The sequence below is a fragment of the Varroa destructor genome, unplaced genomic scaffold (genome assembly GCF_002443255.2).
Source record: "Varroa destructor unplaced genomic scaffold, Vdes_3.0 BEIS01000001.1, whole genome shotgun sequence".
NCBI classification, from domain to species: Eukaryota; Metazoa; Arthropoda; class Arachnida; order Mesostigmata; family Varroidae; genus Varroa; species Varroa destructor.
The window spans coordinates 31,627,390-31,647,777 of NW_019211454.1; the positions used below are offsets into that span (position 1 = coordinate 31,627,390).

At 40.3% G+C, this 20,388-nt stretch overlaps 1 protein-coding gene and 1 long non-coding RNA gene across 17 annotated transcripts in view; one reads left to right on the top strand and one right to left on the bottom strand.

Annotated features, from left to right (window-relative positions):
* LOC147758514 (uncharacterized) overlaps nt 1-17,393 on the top strand; it is a 70,952-nt gene extending 53,559 nt beyond the window's left edge. The window contains exon 3 of the long non-coding RNA XR_015319819.1: nt 16,949-17,393. This is a non-coding gene — a long non-coding RNA (uncharacterized LOC147758514). The remainder of the gene's footprint in view (nt 1-16,948) is intronic.
* Nep1 (M13 family metallopeptidase neprilysin 1) overlaps nt 1-20,388 on the bottom strand; it is a 150,862-nt gene that overhangs the window by 76,450 nt on the left and 54,024 nt on the right. For 15 of the 16 annotated variants that reach the window (XM_086978397.1, XM_022788350.2, XM_086978396.1 and 12 more), the window contains 16 exons: nt 19,839-20,000; nt 19,137-19,217; nt 16,900-17,024; nt 16,049-16,144; nt 15,686-15,856; nt 15,388-15,474; nt 15,068-15,165; nt 14,638-14,736; nt 11,429-11,517; nt 10,573-10,637; nt 9,865-9,954; nt 9,229-9,321; nt 7,092-7,288; nt 6,315-6,396; nt 5,915-6,043; nt 3,334-3,399 (listed from right to left, as the gene is read on the bottom strand). In XM_086978397.1, the coding sequence (XP_086834523.1) occupies nt 3,334-3,399; nt 5,915-6,043; nt 6,315-6,396; nt 7,092-7,288; nt 9,229-9,321; nt 9,865-9,954; nt 10,573-10,637; nt 11,429-11,517; nt 14,638-14,736; nt 15,068-15,165; nt 15,388-15,474; nt 15,686-15,856; nt 16,049-16,144; nt 16,900-17,024; nt 19,137-19,217; nt 19,839-20,000 (1,730 nt within the window). The remainder of the gene's footprint in view (nt 1-3,333; nt 3,400-5,914; nt 6,044-6,314; nt 6,397-7,091; nt 7,289-9,228; nt 9,322-9,864; nt 9,955-10,572; nt 10,638-11,428; nt 11,518-14,637; nt 14,737-15,067; nt 15,166-15,387; nt 15,475-15,685; nt 15,857-16,048; nt 16,145-16,899; nt 17,025-19,136; nt 19,218-19,838; nt 20,001-20,388) is intronic. The other variant, XM_086978401.1, reaches the window with a different exon arrangement.

Below are 20,388 nucleotides of genomic sequence, written 5' to 3' on the forward strand. Positions count from 1 at the left end.
TATATTGGTTTAAAAACGTATAACAATCTTTTTCGACGGACCTGGCTGGTTTTAATAGGCTTTTTGCGTCCGGATTGGCAATGGTATCTGGAGCTGGTTACTGATTTGATATCACTCGATTAGGATAGTGAAAATCAATGAAAAAGTGAAATTTATGGCTAGGGTGCCGTATAAGGGTAATCGATGCTGTATTTTTTCATTCTGAGTTTTCACTGATTTGATTTTTTTAACCCTCCTTCACGAATAGCTATGTATTCGACCACATACAATATGTTTAAGCTCTATTTCTGAGCCTGACACAAGAAATCGGAACAATTGATTTGTAGAAATATATCTACACATTTGCTAAAAACAATCCCTCACCTTCTCAGAAGGGAAGCAGATTCTCAGACAGAGTTTTGGGGGCGAGTGTGCCTTTCATCTGTTTACGCAATAACCACATATATAACCTGTCACATATTATCACATGGTTTACTAGCGTATCTTTTCATTATGACGCGAGCTACCGTCTCGGCTACAGTAATGATTGAGCCTATCGGTTCGTGTATAAAGTTATAGAAATACGAGTTACAAAAACGACAGGCCAACAGAGACTAAAACTGTTACCGTAACTATATAACATAAGATATATGCCTGTATAAGATAAAGCACCGCTCAAAATAGAGCGTCGCTTAATGCATAAAAGCAAAGTTGACTGTATACGTCGCAGTGTACGGTTATCAACTATTGCTATCTCGTTTATGCGAAACGGTATACATATGCATGCAAAAGAATCATCCTAAATTATCAATAGTTTATACATGATTGAATTGGTGTAGCTTTTCGACTGAACTAAAATCTCATTTGGCCTGACGCTACGCGGTTGATACTGGCTGAGGTCTTGAAAACGTTGTGGTAGAACGCAACGAAAACGAAATGAAACGCATACAGGCGGGCAAAACTGTCTCATTTGTCTTGACAATAGTAAACTTCGACAATGTGTGCACAAGTGACTTTCACAGTTCCTTTCAAAATGAAGTAGAACGCAACTACATGATTCATTTTTACCACTGAGCTATACATATCTACGAAATTCACCAACGTTCAGATCCCCATAATCCGTCGCCTACTCGAAGTCACGACTGTGCTCGCATACGCACAAATGTCGTTGCTCTGTATATCAAACCTCCCCTTCTCGACCCCCTTCAAACCGATAAAGATACGTACATCGTCCATTAGAACTGTTTTATGATAACAAAGGTACGTCCTACACTTAACGAAGGCCAAACCTATTGTTGCTGGATCTGGTGACGTTAAACTAGTGAAGCTTCATGGGCATAGACAGTCAGTAAAACTGGTAATTTAACAACCGGCTAGACTAATGTAATGAAGCCAAACGGCGTCGCCTGCTCATAAGATAGGGGTAATCAATGTAAGTCCATTTCCCCCTTGGCCCAAACCGTTTGTCATCGTCAGCGCAGGACGTCTGGTCAGGGAAGGGCACGAAACCCTTAAGCAGCCCCGATCCAGCAGTTCGGCCTAGCGGCTTTATGAAACGTATCGGTGCGTTTAAGCGACAGAGATACTGCTTAGTAGCTTGTCCAAGTGATAACGGTGCAAGACCGATCTATAGTAGGGGACTGTCCTTTGTTGGGATTTCGTACACTGCCGTTTTTCGGGTACTGGCGCTGATGTAGGCTGCGAGATAAGGTGCAATGAAATGGCGACATAGAGTAGGGGTGAAAGAGGCCTAGACAAGAGATTTAGATGTTGCCTAGCTTACAGTAGAACAGAAGGGACGTGACGGTGATCCAAGTCAATAGATTCAACAAAGCGTCCATTTCTATATGGTAGATGTTTAGTGATAAATATTTGGCGATTTTGCAGTAGGTCTTGGTGCGGCGTGCCGTTTACAGTAGATTTATGATACATGGGGGCTATCTGGACGGAACAAAGTAACTTTTTTCATGTATTTTTTTATCTATCGAATATATAAAAACGAAGTAAAATACGAGCATCAATTTTTATGGAGCCGACAGAATAGCTTTTCTGCTTCGTTTTGTCGGTGACCTGCATATTGTCTATTTACCTATTCAGTTATAACTGTTACTACTAGCCCGCGTGGGATAAAAATTATTAATTTGTCTGGAATGACGTCAATGTGTTTGATAAATTTACCTTGTAATTTTTTGATTAGAAATTTGATTTGAATCGAGATGCATGGTAGATTATGAACTAATATGCGTATCTTAGGCCCCATTCTTCGATAACCTTTCTTTGTTTTCGAACCGGTTAATGTGGAAACGTTGCACGTAATGGAGTTTTCTCGGTTTGCACGAGAATCTCCGGAAGTCAGTAGCAAATCTTTCAATACCCTATTATTTCGACATTATTCAGTTCACTGGTAGTGTAGTAAAACTGAACAGGCAGGCTCATTATTCACGAATCAATATCTGCGTGTGTTAACTATTGTTGCAGAGACTGACTGACTCTTCAGGCTATTGCTACTATGGCCAAACATTTGCTGTTATAGATTATAATAAACAGATGCTGGTATAGGCTGAAGTGGTAGATTCCACCAATCTTTGTGCACAAGATGCAAGATGTAAGAATAATTCTATTCGTAGTAGTTCAACTACTATATCTGAGATGTCGAGAAAGCTCGGAGAACACAGTGAGGCTCTAGTATATTTGTCTGTAGCTCTCAGGGCTCGGTAAGCAGAGGCAGCCGCTGGATTGTTTTCATCAACGTTCTACGACTTGTCTATCTGAGGTTTAAGATGTCTTGTATACGTCGACATCGTTCAATTTAGCGAATACCAGTCGCTAATGAAGTTTGCTGGCTCACGATCACCGTTAACCGACTGGTGTTCAAGGTCAAGTTCTTGAAGCTATTCGGGTTTTTTTGCTAAAGTGAGTTGATAGCAAAGGCTCAGACATTCGAACATGCGTTTCAGCCTGTTTGTCTGGCTTCAAGCATCCCTTCAAACGACTGCTTTGTCTTAGCATGAAACGAACCGTATATCTCATTATATATGCGAAACAAACAAGTTAATACCGCACCATTACAGGAATGTGAACGCTTCCAAAGTTGCTCCAAGTTATCAGCGGAATGTGAGCCATATATATGTATGTATACATATATATGGGCGAATGCTTACCTGGTGCTGATATCTTCAAAATGGCGCACTTTTGAGTACTGCCTACAGCCATCGTCGGTTTGCTTGCTCTATGCGTACAATCTTGTACCCAAAAAGGAGCAGGCGTTGCATTATTTTCACTGAAAACTAGGTCATAAGTTGAGCCAACTGCTCACAGGAAAAATGCGAAACAGAACGCCACCTTTGCACTCACCCTGAATGCCTGTTTAAGGCCACCATTATCCGCGATGTTTTCGCCTTGTGTAAGTCGTCCGTTTACCTGCAAAATGAGTTCCCGTTTAGGCTGATATAGATCTTCTGTTGAAGACATTGGCGAATCTTGTGACGCACACAGATACTTACAAAATTAATAGTATATAGCACAGTTAATGCGCATAGCATATAGTGTTGAGTTCGCTCTGCTAAGTGAAGCTCTTGTCTATCTAATTCAGTTATTCTAACCGCTGTACCGGATGGCTGTGCCCAACGTACATTAGGTACTAGATAAGTAGGCCCGGGTAAGCTTTTCCAACAAAAATTCGTTTAAGCAGCCATCTAACTAGTCACTCTGACTAGAGTAGCATACGAGCACTTACAAGCCACCCTAAGTTACAATTAACCACAACTAAGTAAGGACACGACTATAAAAAATTGTACCTAGAACTCACTATCAAGCGAAACTTGTTATTTGGTTAGTGCTAAAACTTGCAATCAATTCGATATCCGGGCCAGATTCGATAATAACCAGTAGAGTTTTTTTAGTAGTAGTAGTAAATAGAGTTTGAGCTGACACCAAAAGGGTGACTAATCTTTGAACAGCTCGCTCAGTCGAGTAGTCTGTGTTACCTCTAGAAAAACTGAAGAAAGCTATAAAGTCACCCTCCACGTATCCTAATAAAACCAACTTCAATATCAAATAGACATTATTATCTATCTACCAACATGAAGCATTGAAAATTATATGTAGTACCCTTTTCGCTATGCATAACTGATATCAAGCGAACCATAACAGTCACCTGTGTATGATAGAAACCGTTTTCTAACTTTGCACAGACTAACGCAGTGTAAGCATGTGCGAGGCCTGAAGATACGTAATAAGTAGTTGCGATGAGATCGTATGAGGTTTTCTCATTTGCAGGCTTTTCCATACACTTAGTCAGGCCTCGCCTCGATACGCTCAGATCGGCGCTCTGTTCAATTTGCATGATCCAACGGATTTAATTCCCCAATGGATCGGTCGGTTGGGCGGAAACGTAAAAAAGCAAAACGCACTGGAAGATCGTCAAATTATTCTTGGAAAGTTCGCAAGAGTGTCTATGTGTGTAAGAATCTGAAAAGAACATCCTTAAAATACTTACACTGCCCTAAATTCGATAAGGCTTAGATGTTTACAGCAGACGATTATCTGAGAGAAATACACTAAACGTGGCCTTGCTGGCTGCCTTTATGAGGAACATCAATAGACATAAATAATCTATATACAAAAAAAAACCTAGCGAAGATCTATTGCATCTGTTTTTGACAATAACAATTTACTTTCCTTGGCTGACTGACGTTTCGCCTTCAAGGGCGAAGATATGTGAAAGGCATTCGGAACAACAACAAAGGAAGAAAACGATGCGTTACCTTAAATCGTTCGTGATATCATTCAACATTAAGTAATAATGCAACTAATATGCCTTGATTACACCTAAAAGAACAAGATACATCTTGGTCTTCTTGTTTCTTCGCTAAATCATTAACGTTGTCAACATCGTAAGCTAGCTGCCAGTTGGCTTAAAGTTGGCGAGAGACTGCCAAGGTGCGTTGTAAGACCTTACGTGACACCAATGGCACGAGCAGTTTCATTGATGACCGTGAGGTCCATTCTTTTAGTAGAAATGCTGTTAAATAAATAGCTATGTCGATATATAAAACACGGCACTAATCGATCGATGCGTTCTGACCACTGTGTCAGAAGCACATGGCGCCGTACACCGACAGAACAATGTAGAAATATTCGAAGAAGCATGAAAATGTGGAAGGTTCGACGTACAGTAGAGATAATGGTGCGCGTCCGTAAATAGAAGTAGTCCTATTTCATCTATGACGTACAAAGTGACGCTTTGGAAAATTCGACGATGAATGTATGATACGTAACTTTTTTATATTCACAAGTGATGTAGATGGTAGGTAATACGTGTCTACAAATCTCAGTGCGTGTTGGTGTGAACAGTTGGCTCCAGTCGTGAATGAATGACACGCAGGATAAATTCTCGTGATCAGTCACCATGGCCTGCATGACGATGCGAAGGATAACCATCATAGGACATTTATCTCAGTATAAGCGTTAGTGCCATCTTACTATCGTGACGCGAGTCTCGGTGACGAGAACAATTTTCTAAGATTTCACTGTGGAATTAATTTTACACAAAACGGATACACCTATCGAAAAATATGCAACTTAATATCGTTCAAATTATGCCTGAAAAATTTATTTCTAATGCAAAAATATGAGCATGACGCAAAACTACCTCGACCCAAATTGAACAATCCCAGCCTCCTCATTGACCTTCATGAAGTTTTACAAAGTGCTTTCTATTGAACGGATCGTTCTTCAAAGACAAGCCAAAGACAGATTGCATGAAGTTGATAGCTAGGCTATCTCTTATACAGTACGTCAATGGTACAAGTAGTCATATATATATATATATATATATACTTATGTTGTATGTAACACAGCATGAAGGTTTGATATCGTACGTAAATAAAATCTATAACAATCTAATTAGGCTATCGTCAATCAGTTAACCTACATTGCCGAAACCCGGTACTGTGAATTGTGAATACTGTGCGATCATACACTTGGCTCGCGACCGAAACGTTTCGATCGTTTTATTGTTCCACCATTGTTGAAGGTTTCCATCCTTGTCAAATTGTCGACCCTAGAAGCCAGGTAAAGCAGATACGGAAAAAAAAAATAGGTATTTCAATTAACATAAGACATTGTGCAGGACGAGACAGCTTAGCAGAGTTTCAACGTATATCGAACGTGTAATGCCACGCTACTTACAATCTTCAATGTAAAATTTGACAATAATACATCCCGACAAGCTCTACTACTAGTACTAAACAAGTTAAGGATCTACAGCAACATAATAGCATCTCTCCTAGAGAATAGTTCTCTAACTTAGTATTCGTTTATGATCCACTTACTTTGTCGTCGAAACCATGCGTAATTTCGTGGCCGATCACCACGCCAATTCCACCATAATTTACCGACTTGGGGAAATGTTTGCTGAAATGGCACATAATATCAAAATATGTAGAGTTGGCGTGTACCTGAGCTGTAATCTACTCTGACTCATGCGAGTCAGCGGCTCCGGGTAGTCGTATTATGAAATTCCATAACGAATATTACATTAGAAAATTATCATTATCTTATATGTTGAATAGAAGTCTTGCGACAATTTAGCCAAGGCCAGTTTCATCAACCATGAAGGTTATAAGTTTTAATCATCTCATCGATGTAATTTTCGGATTCGGACAGATGGTTTTATAAAATGCCGTAAAATGATTAGCCAGCGCTAATAAATCGCTTGTGCATCCATCGAACATCATCTAGCGCCTCATTTTCGAACTAGTTTATCAACACGGAACAAAAAAAATACCACTGCAGGTCCATACGCCTATCTAGGTACATGATGATGATGATGATCTTAGCAGACACAACTGTGTACTGTATTACATGGCCTCTCTATTTGCTCTTATTACTGCGCTCGATCATGAAAGCCTTATGACCCGGGCGGACAACTGCTAAAGGCCAACACTTTTCAAAGAGCGCCAAAAACAACTCGACAGAGCTTCGACAGCTGTGGACGTTGCGGCTTACTGCTCGAACTGAAGCCGAACTAGAAAGATTGTTACTTTTGCCCTCGAAAGAAAGCCCTCCAGCAGACAACTCACGGCTCCGGTAACGCACAGCAGGTTCACCTGTAGAAAAAAGGTTGTAGAATGTTGGCAGGAAAGAGAATGTCATTTTTGTTAGGCCCGTAAAATGCGTTTACGGCCGCCGGATATGTTGTCCAACGTTCTCGGTCGACAGGCAACCGCAGTCGTGAATGAGTGCGATTCAAATCCCAGCGGTTGATGTTGCCCAATGTCCTTAGAAAGTCCGGGCCAATATTTAGCTGAAAGAACAGAATTACAAAAGCAACATTGATTGTCGACTTCAAGGACCAATGAAAGACTTTTGTTAGAAAGGCGTGTACAGAGGACAATGGTATAGAGTCAATTTACAAACGTTTCGACATTAAATAATGGTATTTTTTAACAAGCGTGTAATATCAATTCGTGCATACACGGACACTGACTGTACGGCAACGTAATCCAATGAACAATTATGTTTATTTCGTTAGAGATACTTTCTACTATATATACATATCTGTTATCAAACAGTGGAAAAATTTATTGAATATGTGAAGTACCATTCTCTAGATAGACCTTTGTAAAAAGAATTCGCATTATATTGTATAGCATAAATTTGAGACTATTCATTGATGTCAATGAAAAAAATCGATTCTAAAATTCATAGATGATAGGGCAGTAATTGAGCTCTGGCATACCAACAACGTCGTGGGGTGAACACGTAGGTACAAGTACTAAGTTCGTGGTCGTATCAGCTGGCGGTTGAATTCCTGACACTTGAAAGACCTGCTCTTAGGTGCCCCAGAGTAAACGGGAATGAACTTTTTAGCGCTGATAGTTTGTTTCCCGCTTCCTCGTAGTTCATGCTTACGTATAGCTTTAGACTAGCCAAACAGACACCGTCGCATGCCCCAGTTAATATAAGCCTGTAGCAAACCGTTTTCTAACTTCAACAATATCCACCGAACGACTTCAGTTCCCGCCCTCACTGCTTATTTTAATTTGAAAAAAACCTACGTTACCCATTGGATCGGCCACTGGACCTCTTATTTGTTCTGCAGCTATGCAAATCGCCTTGAATGTATAATTAAGATCAAAACCCATTCGACACTCCTGCACATAAAAATAGTACGCCAGGCGTGTCCTGCTTGGTTGGATAGGTCTGGCAGTTGAATAAAAAGTCGTAGAGCATAACGTTTAGGCAGTATAAGCCAAAGGAAAATTTTAAGGACCCAGAGCAGCTTCTCTATGCAGTCAGTTTTCTTATTTGCAGCTGGTCGTAGGAAGGAAGAGGGCGGTTGCAACAGTGAAGAGACTAAGCGTCAGACAAGGTGGCACGGAAACATTTCAAAAAAACGATAGCGGAAGTCCACTAAAATCTCAAACAAAAAACAGTAATAAAGTTATTTTGCTCTGTACAAACACGTCTAGCATCCGCAGAACCGGGCTTACCGTTGCATGCTGATGTGTTTTGTCAAGGCGTTTCGAGGCGTGCCATGGATGCAACGCAACATATATCACGTTTGCTTTTCATATACTTTGCCCACTTGATAGCAAAGGAGAACTAACGCCATTTGATGATAATCGCTATGGATGATTGGTCGTTTGACTGGAGACACTCAGTTTGGTAAATCGTGGGTAATTTCGTCCCACTATTGTGACACGACGGTTCTATATGTGTTTAACTATATATCGAAGCGTATCCATGATAGGGCGTTCTAAAAGCCATGAAAATATCACTCAGGGTTAGCTCCGTTTCCCCCAAAATACCATATACGTGCGTTACATGATCGTATCTAAATTGACATGGTGCGCTACTTGCAACGACCTCGTCTTAGCTTCCATTAAGCGATCAGAGAATCGAAGTTAACAACCCTTTCTCTTTGAAGGTAGCGGCTAGCGACGCTCCTTGGCAGAGGTCCTCGTTATTAAAATTAGAACGATGGTGAAATGTATTCTGCAGCTAAAAAACTAATCGTCACATTCACGTTCTAGAGCAATTTGCCATGCATTCCGGCTGGACTCTTGTCATACGTAAATATGACTCATAGTGTGAGTCGTATATCCGTCCTTCAGAGGCGCAATAGATTCAAAAGAAATAAACAGCAATTGTGGAAGCTTGTAAGAGGCACGCTGGGAAATGGAAATTGATCTTTGTAGTATGTTTGTTGAGCGGGTCACGATTTATTAAAAACCTATTTACCCCGTCATATTCCTTCTCGAGCAGCTTTTCATCATCAAAGAGATCCGGATAGCCGATCTTCTCATGCATCGAGTTAGCCTTGTCCCGGGCTACCTGCAAACAGGTGCAAATAAGGTCTTTACATGGGATATTTTACATGCATTGCTGTTAACTTAACGCAGTTTCACTGCTGGGTAATAATTTGGCAGCAACACGCAATTAATCCTCTTTTATTGTTTTTTCCGTATGTTTCCATTGCTCTCGACAACGTTCGTGACGCACTGAGTTAAGGTCACAGACTTAGGTCACAACTCAAAACTCGCTAAATGTAAACTAACAACGTAATTAAAATAGACGGAAATAAAAAAAAAAATTGACGTATTTTAAAAATATGAGAAGAACCAAATGATGAACTAATACTCGAAGTTTTTTTATCCAACAAAGGTGAGCTATTTTTTTTTCCTCTATTACAAATACATTGATCTGGCTAAAAAAAGAGCTTCGGGTGCGCAGCAACCTGTTGTCGAGGTTGTCCGCTGTAGTCCCGCTGAGGCATACAGGATCATGCACTTAGTGTTTCAATAGATGACCCTAAACTTGACAGGTTGTTTCGATGTTCGTAGGTGTAACGTTCGATTCTAGTTAAAAATAACTTACCCGTTTTGTCTCTTTATCCATCCAGTCGTTCTCTTCGAGGAGTTCGTTGAAAGCCTCACGGATGTTATGGATCATTTCCTGTGCCATGACCTATACCCAATAATCACAGAGATCCAAATCACATAAGAGCGCCATAACGCCGAGGTACAGGGAAGTTATTTTGCTAGCTCTTGGTTTGTGCTCTAAGGCGAAGTTTTCGTTCCGTTTGTTTGACAAAGGCTAAATTCTCAAAAATGTCCTTTTCAGTTAACAAATTCTACATTAATTCGTGTTAAACTAATTTTATAGGCTGGTAGGCGAAATTTTAATTTGCCGTATAAAGATTAGTAGGGCTATTTGTTCGAAGGTTTTCAGCGTCCTTCATCTGAACAAATGAAGCTACCGGCAGGTTTCGCTATATCATTCTATATTTCTAGCGTTCAATGCTTATGAAAGAGGACGTGAACTTGCTACCTTATGGCGTCTCTCCTAAGCGGACATTTTTTCGGTTATTGACAAGTATCTTCTCCGTACAATTAAGAAATCAATAATAATATGACCAGTGTATATAATTCGCATAGTTTGTCTAAGCTCTATCTGAGACTTTAAAGGAATAGAACGTTTTTATTGTCTGCATCTATAGGCCGGCGTTATAGTCTAGACTAACGTATATTTACCATTATCTAAATTGGATTTTTCCCTTTATATAGATATAAATAGTGAGTTTACCTTTGAGGAGCGATCAAAGTGATCTCGTATAAATAGTGCTCCCACTCCGTAGTCCAGCTTCTTGCCTGACAGCCATAGCAAAAGATAACCGAAATGAGGGTAAACGGGAGCAGAGAAATAACGTATTGGTGCTTTGTATTCATTTAACAAAATTACGCCAGGTCGAAGTCAGATGATAGCTAAATTGATTTTGATTTTTCAGAAATTTCATACCGATAACTGACAAGCCCAATCGGGTCGGGAGCAATAAGGACATGAGCGGCATTAACGCTCTAAACGCTAGCGGTGTGGTAAACAAAGACGTTCACCACACCGCTAGCGGCCACAACATTTTCAAGTCGATCCGATCGGTAAGCGCAAGAGCCTATTTAAAAGCTTACTGAACAAAGTGCAAGTTCGAATATTTTATTTGTAGAACAGCGAGTACCAAGCTTCATAATTGTGCTACGATATAATATGCAAGCGATATCGCGTTCAGAAATAGTCTGTTGCATCGAATCGGCTGAAATAGTTGAACTTCCATGAAAGCTGAAGACAATTTCAATGGGAGCGTCTCGTAAAGGCGACGCTAAAATAGATCCGTGATATTCAAGCGATCTACCCTTTTAATATCAAGATAAGCTCTACTGTTCAGACCCAAATTGTAAGCTCGTTTTTAACATCTGTTCATATTGTTTTGATCTATGTAGTTCTCAGAGTTCAAGGCAGGAACGTGTCGATGCTGCGACGTCCTGTCCGTCGAGGCAATCAAAAGGGCAAATAGTTATAATTGCAACAGACATATTCAGACTATTCTATATGTTGCGATAAATCCTGTCTCGTTACTGACGACTCTAATTATATAAAACTTACTTACTTGTGGCCTCCACACACTTGCGCCAGTCCTTTTTGTCTGAAGATATCCCCGTTGTACTTTTCAAGAAGTCCATCCTTGGCTTTGAAAAACTTCAAATTAAAAAAAGTCAGCTACAAATTGTAACTGCGAGTGACGACCGGTAGGACACGAAGTGTTGAGGTTTGGTTAATAAGTTTAAGCTTATTTATTTACCTGGCAGACAATAAGCACTAGCTTACGATCAGCCTTCCAAATACTACCGATGCAGAATTATAGCCTAGTTGCAGATGTTTGCTACGATTTATATTGGCCAAAGTTCGCTGGTCTTTGCCATTTCGTCGTCTGCGCTTCTTCGCGTGTCTAGCCTACTATAAGTATTGTAAGTCATTATTTATATATACACACTAGCTAGATACTTATATAGTTCTGTGTGGTGATAGTTGTAACTTTAATACGATACATGTCCTGTTTCGAAACTGATCGTTCCGGCGTTGAAGTGTTGTTGCTACCTAGCCGTTCGAATTTCGTCTCTGCGTTGCCCATCGAGAATCCAGACCCCAAGAGCTACTAGTCCTATTGAAGATTGCGCTAACACAGACTGTACGGTCTCAGAACGTTACAGTAAAACTGTCTAATTAACTTATTCGACGTTTCGTCATTGGTAAAGCGTCAATCTACTTTTCTCATCAGTATTATATATGAGTTAAGGCGTTTACGGTCATCTGATCTGGTGTCCGATGCTACAAGGTACACTCATATACGCCGCCTCACCACGTTATATAATATGCAGTTAATTATACAAAATAGCACATTTGTAGGAGCTAATAAGATGTACGTTTGTAGTCGAATGAATTAAATTTAGCAAAGAAAAGTTAAGCATTTAGTATATCTGGAAGGGCGACGGAGCAATGGCAAGACTGCCTGATCGGAATGGAAACATACCGAATCAATGGCTGAACCAACAGAAGTAAAGCAATGTAAGCGTGGATATGAGACACTAACAATCCTGGCTCATTTTGATTAGACGAGTGAGACCGCGACTGAGGTTAGGGTAGACTCGATAAGAAACGACCACGTGAAAGCCTTATCTTTTACTATGTGAGCCTTTCGTGTTAAACCTTGCTGAAAAATACTGCACGACGGTGCAACGTGCGATCTATGCCATAGGCAGAATATGCCTAAGTGTGCAACGATAAAACTGCTTCAAGCAGTTTTTTGCCCTCTGCCCTAGAAACCTAGAAACATTTCCAGGTTTTCACGTATAGCTCCTTAATCATAAGCAGTTCCTTGCCAGCGTTTAGGCTAAATGTCCAGTTTGTTATTTACTCTATACTATGAGTCGCAGTTTATGAGCTCTCTTTTTACAAAGCTCGGTCATGCAAGCATTTCATTAGTGCGTCTGATGGCTCAATGCAACATCTATCTTAAATACAGAGCACAGCTCACAAAAGCAGTTAGATCTGGTTTGTTTGTTTGCCTTTCCGATCGGCAATTATACAGCGCGTATTGCCTTCGTCGTATTTTATATATCATTTTTTGCAAACTCGACCAAACCGCCCTGTCGACTCCTCTGTAAAGACGCCAGGAATCTACGTATTGATGTCACCTGAACTCGCAATGGCAAAAGACATGTTCGCTATTGTTGTAAGTCTCTTTTCCTTAATTTCGTCTTTCTTTTTCGCCTTTTTTCCTCCTGTCCTTTTGGTCAGGCCCCAGTGTCACGGGCCGCCTGGAGATGGTCCTGCGCACCAACGTTGTATGCAGCGCGACTTCCTATAATTTCGTAAAAGTTCATAAAATTAATTTGCTCTGTCATGTTGGCTTGCTATCTTTTGTGTGTCCTTCAATTCTACTAACTAACGCAGCTCGCTCGTTTTAATAAATCGTTCGTCAGTAACGTTCTTGTTTGCTTACACATATTCTCGAACTTCTGATGAAAATAAGCTCTAAAAAACGACTGGAGGTGACTTGACCTAGAGGTGGCCGGGTGGTATGCCAGAAATAGAAGTATAATTATTACAGGTATAGTAGGTATACAACATAGCTGCTTTTCGGGAGTTGATGAAAGCACAGGCGATGCAGCCGTCAGTATATTCTCTTGTGTACACCTCGGGTAGAGTCATTGTTGATGAGGAATTATGACACATTCATTATTCCGTTGCTCTTTTCCGTCTTTAAAGTTATCTCGCGACACCATTGTGCATACGTCACGGTAACGCACTACGTTTCTTCCGAGACGAGCAAGGACGCAAAATCTTCCAGCGGGAAGTCTTTGCAGATGTGCTCCGCTACTTTGAATGCAAATGCTTGCTATTTTGGTGCTATATTTCCCATAGCAAATCCGAGCTCAAGGCCGGCAGTTTCTAGGTGTATTTTCCGTAGCGAATCCGAACACAGGGCCAGTAGACTATCCGAAAAAACGCACAAGCGTCACGGCGCCTGTGAAAGCGTTGAAGCAGTGCTGGTAATGAAAATACGTTCAATTTTAAGTGCATATATATATAAATGTAGCTTTTAATAGATTAACAGAAGCCGCGTTTGGGGCAAATGATCGCTTCTTTCAGTTTGCAGTTAGGCCTGAATAAGTTTTTATTTCGCACTTTACTGATAGTTATACGTAGGAATAATTCCGAGATAATCAGATGTACCGATTGTGTTGAGAGTACGACGGTGGGTCACCCGCGTACAGCCACTACATAGCTGGTTGTAAATTTGCTTCTTTTATATTTTCGAAATTCTTTTGCATGTTATCGATATGCTTTCAATGCAGAATGACTTTCAATCCAATTTGGACACATGCCGAAGTAGCATTAAATAGTAGATAATGGGTTTTTCGAAGTTTCGAAATTCTGACTTACCAGTTGAGATAGTCGATAGACGAAATTATCAACTCCTATATGATATGAGCTCCCGAACCTGCCTTGGCTCAATACGCCATCAGATTTATCGTGTACTCTTCAAGTAACGTTACAGCAAATTTGTCGAAAATCGATATACAAATTATAGTCGACCTGTTTGGGAGGCACTTTAATGGCATATCATCGAAATAAGATAGGGCATAACTGGGTCACGATTTTCAGCGTCGAAGTGGCCATATGTTTAGATTTCGAAAGATTTCTTTAAATGTCTATGTACCTGTGGCTCACGCGAGATATATGTGACCAATATATTAAGTGTTCCGTATAGGCACATCGTTCATAAATGCAAAAATAACAGAGTGCAGATTTTACCTTTCTGGAAGATTGGGCAAGACGGAATTGATCACCCTCCAGAGCGCATAATTTTGTATGGTGCGACGATTTGTACGTTCGAGGATCGGCGATAGTGAGCTAAATTATGCATTATTTAGCTTAATGGTTTTCCTTTTTCTTGCTGCTTTTGTGTCTTATAAAGATGGGAAAGTACTGCATTAAACAATGTATAGAGACTGAAGGGCAATTTAACTGTTTACTACAATCGGCGTTTATATAAAAATTAAAAAAAACGTCTAATTGATAATTGGTTCGATACAAATATAAACGCTAAACTGAGTACGATAAATAAACTTTACGATGGCTACGCTCTTTATCTTTATGCCTAATCTCATTAACAGCAATCGAAATCTATACTATAGTTTGTATAATGTTGAACATGTCCGATCGAATATGTGTATGTTATTACCTGAAGTATTCATGCGAATAATACACAAGCGGCTCTGAACTAGTCAAATTTACTGGTATCCCTTTGAAGACCTCAAGTAGAAAAGCTGTAAAATTGAACTAAAGAGAAGAAGGTATACATCATGAAAATTTCGTTCGATTACGTCCACTGTGAAAAGAGGGTGCACGTATTAGCATAAGGTTGGCATAGTCTTCAATAGTATCTTACTTAGCCACGAAACAAAGCAGAAAAATCTATTCGCGTACTCCGGAACGCCTGTTTGCATGTATATCTGTTATAATGCTATCTATTAAAAACGTCAAACGCAGAAATGCACCTACAGCAGGTACGAGTTCTGTGAGATCTCTAAGTGTCAGCTTCCTATACCGCATGCCGGAGTCATGACGCTCTTCATCCGGAACGCCGATCTAAAAAATCGCGAAAAACAAGTTATCTAACTCTGACCTAAAATCGAATTTGCTTCGCAGAGAACCGATAGCAATCATTGCAATTCTAAGATTATTAGGTAAAGTATCCGCAACCCGCATCGTCGAAATAAACCCCCTTTAGATGCCACTTTAAGGCGTGACACTACTATTATGAATACGTAGGGTAAACGCCGGAGTAAATTTTCCAAACCTTAACAAGCTCCGTTTCAAAAGCGATCAGCTCGTCTATACTTTCGAAGAGTTCATCTCTCTTAAGTTCCGTCCCTCCCAATAGCACAGCTACGTCATATATCAATTGGCGATAGGCAACGCGATCTTTGTGAAACCGTTCTGCGATATACCAGTCCTTGCCACGAAGAACCTAAATAACAACACGGATAAATAGGATTTCCATCACAACACAATAAAATAGGATTACAATCCGCCATCAAACCTCTTCTATGCGCTCGACTCTTTAATGAACGACCCGAACCGGTGACAATGCGTAAAAATCATACAGTTTTAGAATGTATCTTTCGACAGCATTGACGATCCATGTATAACTGACACCTACCGGGTTCATTTGGTCGAGCTGAATGATATTTACCGAAGACTTCATGTCATCGGGTCCCACCCACTCAACAAAGAGCACCGCCATATCGAAGTTCACCTAAATAGATCACATACACTAGGAATCTAAGAATAGCGTTTGCAGACACAAGCTTATAATAAATTATTATTTTCTCACAATTAGTGCACTTTTCCGTCTGAATAATACGACAGGTTTCATTTAGCAGACAATTGTTCTGCGCGTTATTTACAGAACTACTTATACGGCCCGTGTTATTAAATCACTACGCACCGCATGCGCACAGCTCTGACACCGCGTGCTTGGTAACTCCCTAGATTCCACGGCTTTAGTACTTAGTCAATTGATCTGTGCACTGGATAGCCGCCATATAGTATCCATTGTAGCTAAAATAGGCGTATAGTAACTCGGGGATTCCTTCCCTGACTCACCTATGTTTAGTCAGACTCAAAATAGGCTCGCCTTATATCTTTCCATATGCGATCATTGATACGCGGCATGCATAGACAGATCGCTCGTTTCTTCCGTCTTTACAGATATGTATTTTTCTATGCATTTGACTAACAGTTAGCAGAACACACGATGTGCCGTGTCGCGTAAATGGCATAAACTCAAACCAGTGTCACGTACATTGCTGTATCGTTACATACAGGGCCAGCAAAACCTTTATCTGTCAATGAAGAATACACACACACTTATCATATATACAAAGTCTAATTAAATCAGTCCTTAGGCAGCGACTGGGTTTGTTAATTAAGCTATCTGATTGGCCAAATCACCCAGACATCTATGCTTTGTTGCTCGCGTCGAAAAGGGTACACTGGGTCGACACTGACCTTGAGGCTAGCTATAAAGTTCTCAAGCGTTGTATTGGGCTGGTTCCAGGAACCTGGGCTAAGAAGCGGCCAGCCTCCGAGGTCCGCAAGCCACGTACGTAACGTTTCGTCACTCGCCGCCTTCGCTGAAAGTCGAACAAAAAACGTTAGTGGAGCCATCTGAGACATCATACGATTATTATCATGTTGAAGCGTGATGTACGGTCCTAATCTAGGTCGTCGTAACGAATGCACTAGGCATTATAAAGGCATCACCTCCACAAGGCAGAACGGTCCTTCAGTCTTTCTGCATGTAGTTATTGTAATTTCGTTTTAGCATGTATCATCATTTCGCCCCCTTGTGGAATCTTACACAATTGATGCTGTTCTTGATCTTGTTCAATATAATCTCGTGCTAAATAGATCATGCTATACTCCCGCAGAAGACGAATCGGCATCACGCAATAAATTTTCCAAGCCGATAATTCTAAACAAATGCTATCTTTCGTTATCTATTTCTGCAGATAAATCATTTTCGAAATATCTATTCCATACTAGACGGGAACGGAAGCAGCGTACTTCAGTACGATTTGTAAACCGCTTGGATACTGTGTTTCTTTAGCCTGATTTTTCAAGCGAAAAGCGAAGCTCGCGTCTTTTGGTACGTTTACTAAAGACTATTGCTGCGGCTGGACATAGTCATGCCATTTACATTTTTATACCGTGTATTCTAGGAGACGTATTACGCTGTCGGTTGAAACATGCGGTTCGTTTATCAAGTGTTTGTATCTCATCTCAGAGTAATAAGGCCAAATGGTATAAGGTTTGCCAATCATAAAATGATAATAACAATGGCGATGGCTTGAGATCACAGTGAAACCACAACTTATTTATACAACGATTAAAACGAATTAACTATGTACCACAATTTTATAGATTTTTTTTGCTGCGGCCATCCCATGAACCGAGGTATCAATTTTAGTTTTAGCTATGTTATAATATGATAAGATGAAATGATGTTTTTTCAGACTATCATCGTTAGGTTTAGGTCGGCTAGCAAGTTCGTTTTATTCGAACTCATCGATTAGACTCAGATTCGTGTTGAATCAGACTTGAAGAAAACAACGAGCGAGCTTCATAAGCGTCAATGTAGTTCAACTCTACCACACAATTACATTTATTTGCTATAGTTATATGCTCATGAATTATTACCTTACCTATTTATTTACACACAGACCAGCCGCTGATGTTACTTAGTTCGGGAAATCGCCCGCTGACGCCGACATTAAATCAGTAGTTAACATTCGTCAGCAAAGATCATCATTTATATTGCATAATTCCTAATTTCTTTATTGATAGCTTTGAAATTTGGTTATTGGGACGTTGTAAAACTCTAAAAGAACCTAGAACAAAGTACTCCTTCGAATATAGAAAGAAGATATTTGTGGTATGGTACCCTTTAGCCGCATTGAAGAATTTCAACGCAACTTGAGTGAGATCTCTTTGCAAACTCGCGGGTATAAAAGGTCGGCTGGCTCGTATACATTGTGCTCGGGATCACACATATTGCCGTGTTGACGTGCATCAGTAACCCCTCCCAGTAAAATCTAGGAGACTAGGGATTCGACAATCAGATAGTGAAAAATCGTAACGGCTATGGCGACAGCTAGAGTAGCCCACTTTTATCGATCCATTCTCTGGAATTTCCGAACTGGGTTACATTAGTTAATGTTAAAATCAATGTTTCTCTAAAACCTGAGCACGGATCTCAGCGCAGTGCCTCAGCTGGGTCGTTTCCAAGCCCTCCTTTTAGTTCGATCCATAGAAGAATGGTAAAATTTTGCTACGGAAGGCATTTCTGCCCAGCTTTGGCTTCTAGTGCTTCTAGCGCTTGGCTTCTAGAGGGACTAGTGATTTAGAGTTTAAGCTAGCTCATGCGATAAAATGTACATGCCAGTCAAATGTGACCAAATACGATGTTAATGAACAAGTCGCTGGAAAAAAAGTTGTGCAGAATAAATGACAGTCTAGTACGTTCGCAAACATAGCTCTCATAGGTTCGTTTGATGGTCTCGCAACGCTCGTCTAGACATCATTCCCTATTCTCTGAGGTTTATTTGTCGATGGACTAATTTAATATCGCGATTGACGCATCCTATTATTGATTGGGTTATCGTCCAACCAGGCAGCCGCAACAGTAATAAAATTCTGAAACAAGATAAAGCATCTAAGAATTAAATAGGTGGGCGTCTACGTACCGTTCATGCAAGCGCTGTACATACGCTTTGTCTTCGCTGTGGCCTCATTGTCTCTCGTGGATTCCTGCTCCTCTAGAAGATCTGCAAATAATGCACACAAGTGAATTATTCAGTAGAACTGAACTGAAATTAAAATTTACAGCTGTTTGTATAACAATCGGTCTAATGGAATCTCTCCACCCTAGATCAGCCATTTCAACGGCTAATAACGTTGTCCTTTATTCGACAGGCACAAGTTCTGCTAGACGCAAACAACCATTTTCCAGGTGTTCCGCACACTGCTATTGAACTAAGTTATGACAATTCCAAATATGTTCCAAAATAGTTTGCTTTGTCAAACACGTAATAGGTACAAACCACAAGCTGGACAACCTGACGTTGTATAATACGATAAGCACACTATAATAAGTATCTTCATAAGAAGCAAGCACAAACTTTCCTCTCCAGTGCGTAATACATAACATTTCATAGCGGTGAGGCTCGAAGTTCTTGTCTACTGCAGAACAACTTTTACCTCGCCATGTACCATACATATTGGAAAAGGCTTAATCAACTGGTGCTTCACTCGCCTTTCATACAACAACATAAACTATCTTACTAAATAAAATAATGATAGTCTTTGGTACTTTGTTAAATGGATTCAAATAAATATATTTCTTTTCACAGTTACATACATACATTGCCCATACACATGCATGTTACCTTTGATAGTAAGCTGAACCTGGTCCGCAAGCACCTCGAAGGTAGTAATTGTCGCCCTGTCATCAGGAATCGGATGCGCCTTGTTCCAGGTTCCACAGGCGTACTCGAAGAAATCGTCGCATGGATCCGCCGTTGCATCCATTGCTCCTAACAACGATGACGCTGGTATAACGAAAGGCAAAAACGAGAGACGATTTATATTAGTTAGCTATCTGCCTATGGCTGTTACGGGACCAACCGTCATTAATGCTTTGACCTTTTCATTGTTTTCTCAACCCCGTGTACGCAGTAAGCATACAGGTAAATATAGAATGCTTGATACCGCGCCATTACGGCAAACCTGTAGAACGCGCTAACAGAGACACGCTTGAATCAGGGCGGCCGCTACTTTGAACAAGATTCTACTAGGACCACTGTATTCACGTTAATTAGACAAGGTCACATAAAAAGACTGATAAGAGATAAATATAATCTTCAATAATCAGCTACTGTCAACTACACACGTAGCCGTTGTAATAACGCAATTTTTCATGCAAATAATATATAAAAA